The 14902-nt window shown below is 35.8% G+C and overlaps 2 protein-coding genes across 4 annotated transcripts; both read left to right on the top strand.

Annotated features, from left to right (window-relative positions):
- The first annotated feature begins 150 nt into the window (after window positions 1–150).
- LOC108751933 (endoplasmic reticulum-Golgi intermediate compartment protein 2) lies at window positions 151–2772 on the top strand. Its single transcript, XM_018492426.1, has 6 exons — window positions 151–293; window positions 356–509; window positions 661–1033; window positions 1132–1382; window positions 1468–1728; window positions 1801–2772. Exons 2-6 carry the CDS (start codon window positions 407–409, stop codon window positions 1983–1985), a joined length of 1173 nt encoding a protein of 390 aa, XP_018347928.1. The 5' UTR covers window positions 151–293; window positions 356–406; the 3' UTR covers window positions 1986–2772.
- Window positions 2773–3078: 306 nt separating this feature from the next.
- Window positions 3079–5169, top strand: LOC108751930 (DNA methyltransferase 1-associated protein 1). Of its 3 annotated transcripts, none has more exons than XM_018492420.1 (5): window positions 3079–3117; window positions 3366–4005; window positions 4084–4628; window positions 4717–4871; window positions 4964–5169. In XM_018492420.1, exons 2-5 carry the CDS (start codon window positions 3446–3448, stop codon window positions 5066–5068), a joined length of 1365 nt encoding a protein of 454 aa, XP_018347922.1. In that variant the 5' UTR covers window positions 3079–3117; window positions 3366–3445; the 3' UTR covers window positions 5069–5169. The 3 variants fall into 3 exon arrangements, with proteins under 3 accessions (XP_018347922.1, XP_018347923.1, XP_018347921.1); XM_018492421.1 differs by lacking the exon at window positions 3079–3117 and having other exon boundaries at window positions 3229–4005; window positions 4084–4414; window positions 4487–4628; XM_018492419.1 differs by lacking the exon at window positions 3079–3117 and having other exon boundaries at window positions 3229–4005.
- Window positions 5170–14902: the final 9733 nt, after the last annotated feature.

Genomic DNA, 14902 nt, shown 5'->3' on the forward strand with positions numbered 1-14902 from the left:
TTCAAAATGCCGTAAAATATTTAAAATATTTAATATGTACATTAGCTGAATGATTGAAGTCACGATGTAAGTGTATTGTATGTGTGGCGCCATCTTTCTATATGCAAAATCGCCGCTGTAATATTTTTGTAGTGACTTTAGTACATATTGGCTAGTCTCGGATGTTTCATATTTCTTGTGTAGACATGTTAAAATTACATACGATAATACCCACGTGTCAAAAAATGTACAAATTACTGCCTTCTTTTATGTAACTAAAATTAGTAAATATGGTGATAAACATAGTGTTAAAGGTAAATATCGAACTTGTATATAGCTCTGGATTATTTTCTAAAGTAGTAAATACTTATTATAGGTTAGTTGTAATATTAAATAATTTGTGAATATTTGCAAGTAAGTTGTAAAAATGTTGAGGCGGCGTCACGTTAATGTTAAGACCGTTAAGGAACTGGATGCATTCCCAAAAGTTCCTGAGGTATATGTTGACAAAACTGCAGTTGGAGGAACATGTAAGTTAATAGTTATTACTAAATTCCTTATGTTAAACATGATATATATACTTATGTATTGTTTAATACTTATATGTTGTTTAATACATATATATGTTGTATTTAACTATGCTCTGCTCATTTTGATCGACTTAATCTGGTTCTGTTTCAGTTTCTATTTTTACAGTTCTTATTATTATGTATTTGGTAATAGCTGAAACAAGCTATTATCTTGATAGTAGATTACAATTTACATTTGAGCCAGATACTGACATTGATGCAAAACTCCAAATCAATATTGATGTAACAGTAGCAATGCCTTGTGGTCGTATCGGTGCTGATGTTTTAGATTCTACAAATCAACATATGATAGATTTTGATTCTTTGACCGAAGAGGATACATGGTGGGAATTAACGCAAGAACAAAGAACACATTTTGAAGCTTTGAAGCATATGAATTCTTATTTAAGGGAAGAATATCATGCTATTCATGAATTGCTTTGGAAGTCCAATCAGGTTACTCTGTATAGTGAAATGCCAAAGCGGTATGTGCAAATTAATTTAATTATTTGCGATTCTATGATATTTGTTGAAAATTGTAGATGTATTACAGTTTATGAACACAACCATTTATATCATTTAGATCATATGTACCAGATTATGCACCAAATGCCTGCCGTGTTCATGGTAGTCTGAATATTAACAAAGTAGCCGGTAATTTTCATATAACTGCAGGAAAATCATTGTCTGTGCCACATGGTCATATACATATTTCTGCATTTATGACGGATCGAGATTATAATTTTACTCACAGAATCAATAAATTTTCTTTTGGTGGACCTAGTCCGGGAATTGTGCATCCTCTTGAAGGTGATGAGAAGATCGCAGATAATAGTAAGTTTGTTTTATCTTGTAAGATGTTAGAAATAAGCCAGTGTGATATTTCAAATTTAATAGATAATAATAATTTTTCTTTCAGATATGATGCTGTATCAATATTTTGTTGAAGTTGTCCCTACAGATATTAGGACGTTACTAACAACATCTAAAACATACCAATATAGTGTCAAAGATCATCAGAGGCCAATTGATCATCATAAAGGATCTCATGGAATACCTGGAATTTTCTTCAAATATGATATGAGTGCACTCAAGATCAAAGTGACACAGGAACGTGATACAGTTTTTCAGTTTTTAGTGAAATTATGTGCCACTGTAGGTGGTATTTTCGTTACAAGTGGTAAGTATTTGCAAACAATGAATTTTTTAATAAGAATAATACAAAGAATTATTGAATTATATAAATTTATAGGCTTGGTTAAAAACGTCGTACAAAGCTTCTGGTATATTGTAAGCTGCAAATTTTTTAGTTTAGAGAGGAAATCCGATAATCATGGATCTGTCTCATCACATTCCACGAATTATCGGTCGCCTAATACTATAAACTTACTTGACGTTACAGCTCCTCAAAGTATTGATATCATGCAACCTCAATAAAAATTTGTATATTAAGTATTTATATTTTATATATTTTTCTTATGAGGTAATATTTATGATGTAAATTTATGAGGTTTATCGTATAATGAGGTAATATTATGGTATGATTGAAAATGTTTAAATAAGTAACGACATATACATTTAATGATATAATTCAGACAAAATCAATATAAAGAAGTCAATGTCTTTATGACATCTTTTAGATATATCTTTTAGACATATATATGTCCTAATATATATGTCTTTATAACGTATATCTTTCAGACATGTATATTGTCTGGATTTCCAGATGACATACATCCAAAAAGGAGATGTAAGGATTTTATGAAACATGATATGAGGACATCTTTATATGATGTCTGAATGACATCTTGATTATGTTTTCGGAGTGTCGATTGTATGTTTTGAAATGAGGAAAATTATAAAAAGTGAAAATTCACTAAATATTTATATATAATTGGTTAACACACGTAGTGAATTTCCTCACTTTGGAAATTTTCACTTCATTTCAAGATACACAAACCTCCAGAAGCGCATTTATATTTCTATTAAGAATGCTTTCCGAATATTATGTCAGTCTTAACATTCAATAAACAAAGGACAAAATGATTCCTGGGTGGCACTCTGATGGGAATCTGAATACAGCTCTGGACTTATACACGTTTTGGACGTATTGTTCTCTGGCAAGTTTCTATTAATTCTATATGTAAATATACTTATTGTTATATAAGCATTTATAAACGCTTGATATAATAAATTACAATTATAGTCGTACTTATGACATGAACTCGGCAAATAATGTGATGTAAAAATGACGTCAGCTTATTTGCTAGAAATGTGGCTATATTTGATGACATAATAGTCGCATGTTAATTTGTTTATATTACTATTATAAAATAATTTATAATAAATGAAGTTTTTGAAATTGCAATGCGTTGAGTTTTGTTGAATTGTTAGAAGAAATTAGTGCAATTATAGATAGTCGGCAAATATGCCATTTACTTTACCGGCAGAAAATAACTTGATTTTGATGAAACTCCCTATATTGTTAAAATGGACGTTGATGCGCTGGCGTATGTGTGTTTTGTCCATATGTTCTTCATTTCAGTTGATCTATTTATTGCAGATAAACGTAGGTGTTTTTCCACGTAAAATATAAAGTATACGTTGTATATTTTCACAATTGAGTGTAATTTGTGGCTTTTATAGTAATTTTATCCTTTTATTTTTGATTTCTTTATTTTAAGCAATCGATAAGTAATGTGTGCTTAGTAAAATAGTTTACTGACAATAAGCAAACAAGTTAACCTTAAAATAGAAATTTAACCTCAAAACGCATGAAGTTTTTTCGTATCTTTCATATCGTCATATAACTTCAAGGTTGAAGGCAATTATTATTCATCAATCGGAAATTACTCCAAAAAAATATCTTTACGAAAAAAATATTAGTAGCTGTAACGATGGCAGACGTACGCGATATTCTGGATATTGAGATACCGACGACTACGGAACTTACGAAAGAGTCAATATTGGGCAGTGACAAAAAGAATCGCAAGCGGTATGACTACAATAAAATGCCAAAACGTCCTGAAGGCATGCACCGTGAAGTGTTTGCCCTTCTTTGTAAAGACAACAACGACGTACCGCCTTTGTTCCCAACCGATACAGCAAAGGGATACAAGCAGGTGAGAGCCAAACTTGGTATGAAGAAAGTCAGACCATGGAAATGGGCACCATTTACTAATCCAGCACGTACAGACGGCGCGATTTTTCATCACTGGCGTCGTGTTGCTGATGCTGGAAAAGAATATCCCTTTGCAAAGTTCAATAAAAAGGTTCCTATTCCTACATACACAAATACTGAATATGTACAACATTTAGTGGCCAATGGCTGGACACGAGCGGAGACTGATCATCTGTTCGATTTGTGTAGAAGATTTGATCTTAGGTTTATTATTATCAGAGATAGGTGGGATCGTGCCAAGTTCCCTGCTAGATCCGTAGAAGACTTAAAAGAGAGGCAAGGATGATATACATGTATTTATAATTTATTAGTTTGGATACGCTTTCTGGAATGCCATTTTAAATAAATCCACAGGTACTATCAGGTATGTGCTGCATTAATAAAGGCAAAATCCCATACTGACAAGGTATATATCTTTGATGCTGAACACGAGAAGCGCAGAAAGGAACAATTGAAAAAATTGTTTGAACGTACTCCTGAACAAGTGGAGGAAGAACAAACTCTACTTGCTGAATTACGCAAGATTGAACAAAGAAAAAAAGAGAGAGATAGAAAGACACAAGATTTACAGAAATTAATCACAGCGGCTGATCATCAAGCAGATCCTAGGAAGAGTGAAAGAAAATCTTCCAAAAAGAATAGCAGCTCGTCTAGGAATAGACCGAATAAAACCGATACTTCTCATGTATGTTGTGAAATTATACTCTGTATAATGCTATGGTACTTTTATATTAAAGCATTTACAATATTTTTACAGGCAGTAGAGTCAGCTGGAATTAAATTTCCCGATTTTAAGAATAGCGGTGTTACTCTTCGTTCTCAAAGAATCAAATTACCAAGTAGTCTCGGTCAAAAGAAAATGAAGGGCATTGAACAAATGCTAAATGAGTTGCGTTTAGGTAAAAGAATATAATTCAATTTTTTCATACTATGCTTATAAAATTTTGAAATCCAAAATTAAGATGGAAACTGTTATTTACGTTATAGAATTAAATCCACCACCGACGGAGCAAATATGTCAGCAATTTAATGAACTACGCAGCGATATAGTTTTGCATTATGAATTGAGAAGTGCGTTATCAACATGCGATTATGAATTACAATCTTTAAGGCATCAATACGAAGCGCTAGTACCAGGAAAGGTGATTGTCAATGCAAATTTTTCAAATATAATGGATATGTAGTTTTATGTAATATCAATTGTTATATTCATCTTATATCTTTCTCATTTTAGACTTTAACAATACCACCAGCACTCCTACCAAAAACAGAACCGGAAATTAAACAGGAGATTATTGATGTGGTAGGATCGCCCAGTACGCCCAGTATTACTCATTAATTTAAAATAATCTATGTAAAATAGAGATTAATCAAATATGCTCTGTATATATTGTTCTTTTAATTACCGTTATGTCGATTTTCATGAAAGTTATTGACCATGCAGCATCCATTATGATGCGTTATATAACGAATTTTTATTTTATATTGAAGAAATAAAAATTTAAAAAAATAAATAACATATATGCTTCATTGACATACGAGTGGTATAATTAATGTGACCAGATGTTTCGTTTTCAAGATAGTTGTTTTAATGTCCTACCAAATATAATATTCAAAAAATGTGAGAGAGAGAGAGAGAGAGAGAGAGAGAGAGAGAGAGAGAGAGAGAGAGAGAATTATTGTATTATTTTTTAAATATATTGCCATTGTTTTATTTTTATATTTATAAATTCTCTCATCCATCTGACAAATTCGTTCTGCTTCGGATCCGAAAATCTGATCACATTAGGTATAATGAAATAACGAGAAGACGTAGCGATGGTAATTACTTATATATCTGTGTATTTTATATTGTCGACAAAAAGTAACAATGTACGGTCAAACCGTATAATTTATCTACAACAATCTACAATAGATTACAATATGTTGGTTTGTTTTGTTCTTGAGGATATAAGGGCGGGGTATGTGCTCGGGAGGAAAGGGAGGAAATATAAGATCGGAATGGGATGGAAGGACGAGGGTGTGAGTCGGCAAGTGTGAAGGGTGTCAGATGGTCGTCGATGCAGGCCTTTCTTCGTTCGTGCTCCGTTACTCGCGTTACAGTTGACTCTTTATTATTTTTTTTTATTCTTTTTCTTTCTTCTAATCCTATGATAAATTATTCGAGATAGCTCTAGCCGTACTTGGTACGGAATAATGCGTTATATCTGCGATAATAATCGACAAACCAGCGATCGTATGTCCCGCATTATTTCGCTACTATGCCTGTCTCGCGAGAACTCCGCTGATCGAAAGTAAAACGAGAGAGAGAGAGAGAGACAATGCGGTCAGGAGACATATCCGTCCATCAGCCGCGTACACGTCTGAGATCCCTTACAGAAATTTATTACTGGAAAGTAGTGATTATTTACTTATTTTGAACAATAAGCTGTTGTCTTTTAATATTTTTAAAATTCAAAATAAGTAATTTTCAGTATTAAATTGACCAGTATTATATTGGTTTTCTATAAGGAAGCATGTTCACTCTCTCTCTCTCTCGTCCTCGATCATCGTTGTCCTGACAATCACGGCCAGTTCTTTTTACGCTCGACGGTCGCATACTAATCTGTTCTTGTCACAAAGATACTTGTCCCTTCCGAGACTCGAGGCAGCGGCTAACTGTTAAGTCGTATCGCTCTTCTGAATCAAGGATTTTATTTTACAGCTACGGCCTACAACCTTCGCCGTTACGTTTTGAAATCTTATAAAAATTTACATCTCGGTAAGACACATAATACGCTCGTGCTTTTTCCCTATGTCGTTCTAGCCTTATCTACTAAGTAATAAACGCTATAAGAAGAGTTTTTAAATGCGTATGCAACATCATCGCCGTCCGCGATGTTTCTCGCGTATCTACATACATATACATACATGTCTTTGCGTACGGAACGTTGGAAATATCTCCTCGATAATCGGAGAGATACCGCTCAAGAGTTGGAGCTGCCTCGCGTGGATCGTCGCGTAGCGATCGATTTTGTGCTGTATATTCATATTTATTGAACACGGCGGGGCGACCGTGACTGAATGATGAACGCCGCTGTCTCGAGGTGTGTCATGTCCGATTTCCTAAACGAGAGACAGACTTAAACGTAAAATTCGCTGTCGGTGCACGGAACTTAAAATAAAATGGAACGGAGAAGTAGAAAGAGTCCACCTCCTAGGAAACAGTTTACATCCTGGACAGTCAAGTAATCGGTAAAGGGAGCGATGGAAGTTGCTCGAAGAAAAATGAAACTGTCGACAATATTCGTCGTTTAACGATCCTGTCCCGCAGGCATTTGAAACGCAACGAGATACATACTTCTCACTTATCGGGCTTAATTTCATTAATAACAATAACATATATCCGTATCTCTTGCCCGCTCTTGCGTGTCCTATATATGACAATATAATATGCATTAATATATCATATGTATGTACAATGGCGATGGAAGGGAGCGCTCTTATTCCTCTCTCTCATTCTCGCATAACAAGATACGTGCGAGAATCTTCAGGGCTCTCGGGCATTCGAAAGGGTGCTCCGATTTATTCATACCATCGATTCGCAGAGCATCGTCCGATACTATCTCAAGCAGAGACGCAAGTCATGATATTAAAATGTGATGTCGAAATAATTTCGAAATAATTATTAAAAGTTCGCTCTTCAATCATTTATGCCTTACGATCCATTTTAACGCCATTCATCATGACTTGTTATTCTGCTTGAGATCGAACCTTTAATCACCTCGAGTAATTAACGTGCTGGTGGATACGCGTATCGATAATAACGTAACCACGATTGTAGCATAACGATCCAACATGGCATGTGCGTGGAGAAAATAGAGCGCTTGATGTGAGTCCATTGCGATATTTTTACGTATCCCTGCGATCTAATTTGCAAATTGTAATTAGATAAATAACTATAGATACGAGAGTATGTCGAGATGTAATTAAAAGAATCAGCGTTCTGTCGCCCAACGGCTTCATATACATCTCCCTTAATTAGAACGTCATCGCATAACGCTCATTTGCTTTCAAGCAGCTGAGAAGTAGTAAGTACTTTAATCCTCAAACGCGTTTAGTAGTTAGTACTTTAATCCTCATAACTCTGAAGTAATTTTTTTTTTATTTGTGTAACCATAATAATAATAATAATAGCAACAACAACAACAGCGATAAGAATCATTTTAACATAGTAAAAGTGAAATTTGCCAACAAAGTCGGGGTGAGAGAGAGAGCGATAATCGCACTGACTTTATAGAATATTGACAGCTTTAACTCTCGGATGATCACAATTCATTTCTCTCTTAAGAGGGCTTCATAAAATATTATTCCGTCTTAACGTAAATACTGCCGAATTATCAAATCTAATTACCGAATCTAAGCGTATCTCATCGATGTGTTCGAGTTATCGTGTTAAAACTGAAGAACAAGCTATAACGTAGAAAGGATACTTTATTTCCGTAAAGATTATTGCGGGAACAGGAGATCTATGCCGCAAGTGTGTAATCGCGATATGTCTATAATAAATTCGAGCGAGATACAAGTATAGAGCTCGATCGTTCATTAACATTTTAATCTTTGCTTTTCTTGAGTTTATTTAATAATTAATATGGAGTAGATAGAATGTAAACTTGTTACTTGATTATTGTCGACTGTGTATCAACAAATACTCGCGAATCAAAGTGACGTTTCGAAGAGTCAAAAACACGCCGGCTATATTCGGCGCTTAAAGCGAGAACTTCTTTTTTTTTTTCGGAACTTTGAAGAATCGTTTGCATGATTTTAAGTTACATCGCTACCGCAACGTTGCTCGTCTCTTTTAACAATCGGTCAACTGGCTATTTAAGTTTACGCAATTAATACATAGTGGAAATTCTTCTCTCGACAAGTATTCTAAATAAACGCCTATATGTTTTATACTCTCGAGTTATCGTATGGCGCAGTTTATCTTTCCTCAATCGCCTTTCACGTACTTTTTGTTGCACGATATGTGACATTAAATCCAGGTAAAGTGTGATATAAACGGAGGCGCGCCTCCGTGAGAATCAGATTTAATCATGCAAGAAGTATTCGCCATTCGAGGCCACTTACTGTCACGGCGCTTGAAAGGAGTCGCGCGCCAAGAAGACACGTGGGTACTCTTTTGCGGATAGCGGCATGTGAAGTAAGTGAAATTCTGTTCTACCGCAAGATTCCGTAGGAACGCGTTGCCAAAATGGCAAAAGTGAAGGAATGAGCGGTTAGCATGCAAAGAGTGGTGCGAATCCGCGACAAGCTGCACGCCGTACATTGCTAAAGAGCATTACTTGCGAATAGCGTAATTCTCATTACGAGCAAAATGGAACAAGTTTCAAACAGACATCGTTTCGACATTACCGTTTTAACGCATTGAGGTGCAGGACTGCGTTTATCATATATATAATATTTCACATTAACATAAACTTTATACTTTGTAACTGTTACAAAGTTTTTCACTCATAAAATTATTTATACAACCAATACAAAGCATAAAATAATTAAATGGACACACACACACACACACACACACACACACACACACACACACACACACACACACACACACACATACAAAATTTGGATAAACTTGCCACAATTTCACATTGTCGCCATATTATTGTGAAAAGGTTCAAGTATCTTATAATACCTTACAAATTTAAAAATTTAAAAAGATAAATTATCATAATCGTATAAAAAATTAACAATTAATATGTAAGAAATTAATTATTCTGTTGATTAAATCCAATTTTTTGAGACACGCAATCATTTCACAATTATCAACTTAAAAACTTTACTTGTCCACGATGCGTTAAACGGACATTTTTTTTCTTCTCGCGCTTTCATTCTCGAAATTGGTATACGGAGTCCTTTTATCAATTCGTAGCAATTCGAATATCAACGATTTACAACAAGAGTCATTTCGTCACTGCACTGGTTCTTCTCGCGAAAAAAAAGGAGAAAAAAAAAAAGGAAAATCGAATTGAATCGCGAAAATATCGTGAGGAAGCGTCGCAATCGGCGAGTAAAATTCGACTTAATTGCACACAGCGTCAAGTATGCAGAGCTCGCGCCTTTTTTTTTTTGTTCTTGTTATTTATTTTATATCATCCCTCTCGTTGTCCCGTTTGTTTGTTCAAACATCCGCGCGTATTTCAGTGTTTACCTCAAACTTCAAACGATCCTGCAACTGACCGGAAGAAATTGTTCGTCGTTTCGCAAAAAATTTCCTTTCTCCGCCCGCGTTCTTCTATATTTTTTTTTTTGCATTTTTTTTCGCATAACATGTAACATGAGAAATCGTAGCTTACTCGTTTAAGACATCCCTACACAACATGGCTACGGTAATGCGTAATGGATATGTGCGCAAGTGCGTGTAACGAGTTGGGCTCGCGGCAAGAGATGGATGGCTGCGTAAAAGGAGGAGGAAGAGGAGGAGAAAGAGGGGAGGGAGAAGGATGAGATCGGGGATTGCGAGGAGGTGCGTTGGAGGAGATGCAGTGTCCGCGCGTACGCGTACGCACGCGCACGTACGCACGTGCGCACATAGGCACACGTTTAAAAGTATGTGTGTATGTATATATATGTATATATATATATGTATGTATATATATATACACACATATATATATATATATATATAGATTCTGTATATAATATATCAATCATTTTTTTTTCTTTCGTTAAGTAACTAGCTTCTTCGAGTATATGTATATATATACACATAGATATATGTACAGAACATATATATGTGAATATATATATATTTGCAATTAGGTGATAATTTTTATATGTAATCGATCACTCCGTCGTTTATGCATTCGTTCGTCTCTCCGGATTCGCATCGGTACCATGTTCTCCCTCTTTCTTTCCCTCTTTCTCTCTCTCTCTCTCTCTCTCTCGCTCTTTCTTTCGAGCTGCTAATCTCTCGAGCTGCCACTCTCTCGCATGCATATTTCACACGCATCCCTCGAAACAAGCTACGACTAGTGCCCTACTTACGCTACGACGCTATGGTAGACAACAACAAGTAATTGTTATCCTAAAACTTCTGATCTCTTTTTTTTTTTGCCACTTGTCCTACTTTCGTATCCGTAATATATGTCGTAAAAATGTTGTATATAATGATATTAATATTGTTATATATTTCGGTTTTTATTGCACACGCGGTGTCGTGCTCGTTGGCGCCAGCGCCGTAAGCCGGTCCGCAACTATTCGCGTTTATCTTCCGCGAGACGCAGAAAGGCGTTGGATCGTTCGAATCATCGTGATCGGACCCCGTTCTCGATCCCGAAGTCATCAAGCGAAATCGTTATGTTCGAGCATTCGACGCACGAGCGACGAAGCGGCCTCAACTCTCGACGCTGACCCCACGGCTACCCTTTTTAACATTAGCATATTTCTTTCGGTCTTTCTTCTTTTTTTCTTTTTTTAAAGATGCTTTTTTTTATCCATTATGACTTATGTTTTTCTTTATGCAGGCGTTTAATTCCATTTACATTAACTCGCATTCAGTTACGCGATCTCTAATTTTAAGCTGAGATTTGTCCCGCGCGAACTTTGGAACGTGGTCGTTGATGCGCTTTGTGTTCGGTCCTTGTCTCTCAGTCGGGAAAATGATTTTTTTTTTTTCATCTTTACATAAATCGCCCGAGCGGCGAATTTAACTGTCCTACATATCGTCCAAATATCGTTGTACGCTCGTCACGCATAAAACGATCGATTATGCCTCGGCCCCGATCTAAGTAACGCGTCGAAGACGTATCTTACGAATATGAAGAAAACGAAATTGTTATCGTAATAAAAACGTCCCATCTTGGAATCGTCGACTTGAACGTATACAACGTTATAGGTACTTTACATATTTATATATATATTGCGTATTTATATATTTATATGTATATTATATCTATATGTGTGTATGTATATATTTATATCTTCTCTTCTCGTTTCGCATCTGTCATCTTTCTAGCACTCTGCGGTGATCTAATTAATTTCGTAAGACGTGATTTGACTACGCGTCGTATCCTGTAAATCTACTACTGCGATGATGGACGGGGGTACAACCCTATATATGTATGCGACGCTTTAGGATGACAATATATATCAAAAGAAAAGTACGAGAAAAAAATTATCGAGATATTCCCGAATTTTACGCGTTACGCCCAAACACGCTAATCGCCCTGAATCAGCATCTCGTCGTTCCTATACATGCAAACACAATAATCGGCCGACGATCCAGCTTACATCATTCGCGAACAATATAATACATATTTATATAATCTGTAATTATATAGAAACTTTATAACGCTCGTATAGCCTCATCTAATTATCTTACGAGACTTAAGTCGCTAATAATACTACCAAGTAATCAGTTGTCATATATTCAACATTTTTCTCTCTTTGATATGTGCGTTCGCGCTTTGTCAATGCCAAGAAAATATTCGAAGCGTTCGGTCCTTCACAGCGTGCGTTTTGTGTCCCTTTTTTTTTTTTTAATACTCCATTATATATCCCGCGTTATTTTATATCCACGAGTACATCGTAATACGAGTATAACGATTATACATATATGCCGTCGGGCCGAAAGAGTACTCTACTAATACTCTTAATATAACATGATCGATCGATGCTGAGAACAAATTCGTCACTCTGAAACAACTCGCCGAAATTTGAAGGATTGTTTCGATCGTCGTCGCGTGCCCGGCTCTAATCTACCGATCTTGTCACGATGTAAAAATTCCTCTATGTTTCTCGAAAGCTACGTTACAAAATATGAAATCAACTAAATCCTTAACGTCGCTTAAAATCTAGTTTGGGGCGTCCTCATGAGCGCGCGACGGGTTTCCGTATTCCGTAAGATAACAGCTATACCATCAACTCTAAACAGTACAACGTATTGCAATTACATAAAAATATAAAAGAGTTTAACGGATTCTATGTATATGTATGTGTATATTTCATAACAATAAGAGTTTATTTTTTACTACGCGAATAAAAGTTTCGAAAGCCACGTTTGGAAATGAAGCGTTTGTAAATACAAAAAGAACATCGTATTTCCAGAAAGCTTCAACAATGCTCTTAATTAAGAATAAAGGTCTCCATCGGTTACCGATTATACTGTTTCGGGTTGAATACACTAATCGGTGAGAACTTGTTTCCATACCCTCGTTCTTTACTGTGAATCCCACGTAATAACGAAGAGCTCTATTTATACATTGCATTTTAACAAACTTTTTAGACAAACCGGAACAATTTTAATCTTTCACAAACATACCTCATTTCGTCGCGTATCTCTCGAACGTAAAGTTTAGACGTGTATGTGCGTGCATGCATGTGAGAGAAATGAAGTCTATTTCTCTCTCCCCATTTCTTTCCCTTTTGCCGTCTCTCTTTTATCCAAAGTCGAACACAAATCATCATCAACATGGCGTCAAAATTATTCCAAAATGATTGATTAAAAATCACTTTTCGATCAATTGCAATTTATTTTAACGTCATTTTAATTATTCATGATCTGTTGTTCCATTTGGGTTCTCTCTCTTTCGCTATCTTCACGCTCTATGCGAATATACATATGCATATATCTGACAAATATTCGACAACGTAAGAATTGGAGATCGATTGGTCGCCCTGATGTACTAATATAATACGTATTTCATATACAATCCTCAGAGTCGCCAAAGTATCCCGATCGCAGTCAACAATATTCCACGTACATTCGAAACTTCTTCGTCTTGTCTTTTTTGGATAAGCTAATTGTCAAGCAAGTCATTTTTTACACGCGTATCATTTAAATTGATTGATCCCTCGAATCGAAATGCTCGACACTCGAAACGACACCGAAACGAGCTGTCCCGCTTTACAACGTCGATGATGTTTGTCCTACGGTATATTGTATTACAGAGCATAAATTACACGAACACTGCTGCGCTTCGAGCCCTCCGACCCGACCTTCGACTTATCACGCGATTCACCGCTAATCCGCCTTCGTTGTTTCGCCCGACTGACAGACTAATCCTTTTCGTGCCTCGCACACTACGGCGTAAAACGCCTCGATATTGCGTTCTCCGGCGTTTCCCCGTTACAAATTTCCCCGTTTATGTTCCACGTCACGAAGAAACCTAACGTTGTTTTCCACTGGCGATCGTTGCTAAATCCGAGGGCGGCCTCCCACAAGTTAACACGTTCGATTTTTGTCAGATTGCTGTGTCAAAGTTTATTCGTTCGCTCTGATCTATTATGATTTCCATTCACAAAGTCTGATTGCGTCTTCAAAGTTTGTTTTTATTACTTTTAGAGTAACTTAACTTTTACGGTTTTAAAAACGGTACACTTTTTTTTCATTCACAATACTTCCAAGTTATAGTTTATTCATCGATTAGAAATTTGATGTAAGATTGTGTACAATCACTTAAGGAAAAGTTTCAAAATAGTCATATTATTTGGAAAATGAAATTTCATAAAAACAAAAATGACGAGCTTTTTTTTTTTAAGAATTAATCGGAGAGAGGGTTGCAATGCCATGCTGACAAAATGTGTTGCCTTAGCGTAATGCTAAGAGCTCATAAAAAGAGGCATCGTTATCTTAAGTAGTGGTAATTCGAGAAGACCGCATTGTTCCTAAGATTACTGCCATTGTTTGTTTTCATAATCATAATAGTTTACATTCTGTTAGTAGCTACAAATTATCTGCACTACCTCTTTAAAGTTTTAATGTTGTAGTTGAACCATTCTTTGTCGCTCATAATCAGTTATGTGTCACGTAAAAGAAAATGAACATATATAATTGAAATATCGGAAGAAAGGCGGAATTTCGCCATATGTGAAAGATGTTGATATCACGATCTTTCATAATTGCGATATTTTTTCTTAATTTTTCGATACCTGATATCGTTAACTAATTTCACGTATCATCGGTCAATTTTAGTCTCTCCCTGGTGGAATCATTGTCTCTGGGCGCAGAAGTTTCACGACGCTTTTCGTTGCATGAGGAATCCAAGCATCGCGAAGAGAGAAAGAAAGAAAGAGAGAGAGGGAGAGAGAGAGAGAGAGAGAGAGACTACAAAATTTTTTGAATAATCGAACACACGAACCGGATTGCACAGTTATGATTTGGGAGATCAGAGACAGACAG

This window comes from Trachymyrmex septentrionalis, unplaced genomic scaffold (genome assembly GCF_001594115.1).
Source record: "Trachymyrmex septentrionalis isolate Tsep2-gDNA-1 unplaced genomic scaffold, Tsep1.0 scaffold53, whole genome shotgun sequence".
Lineage (NCBI taxonomy): Eukaryota > Metazoa > Arthropoda > Insecta > Hymenoptera > Formicidae > Trachymyrmex > Trachymyrmex septentrionalis.

Coding starts and splice junctions, on each gene's coding strand:
- LOC108751933 (XM_018492426.1), top strand. CDS start 407: ATGTTGAGGCGGCGTCACGTTAATGTTAAGACCGTTAAGGAACTGGAT. Junction 1,034..1,131: donor TATAGTGAAATGCCAAAGCG/GTATGTGCAAAT, acceptor TATATCATTTAG/ATCATATGTACCAGATTATG. Junction 1,729..1,800: donor TGGTATTTTCGTTACAAGTG/GTAAGTATTTGC, acceptor ATAAATTTATAG/GCTTGGTTAAAAACGTCGTA.
- LOC108751930 (XM_018492420.1), top strand. CDS start 3,446: ATGGCAGACGTACGCGATATTCTGGATATTGAGATACCGACGACTACG. Junction 4,006..4,083: donor GTAGAAGACTTAAAAGAGAG/GCAAGGATGATA, acceptor ATAAATCCACAG/GTACTATCAGGTATGTGCTG. Junction 4,872..4,963: donor AAGCGCTAGTACCAGGAAAG/GTGATTGTCAAT, acceptor TTCTCATTTTAG/ACTTTAACAATACCACCAGC.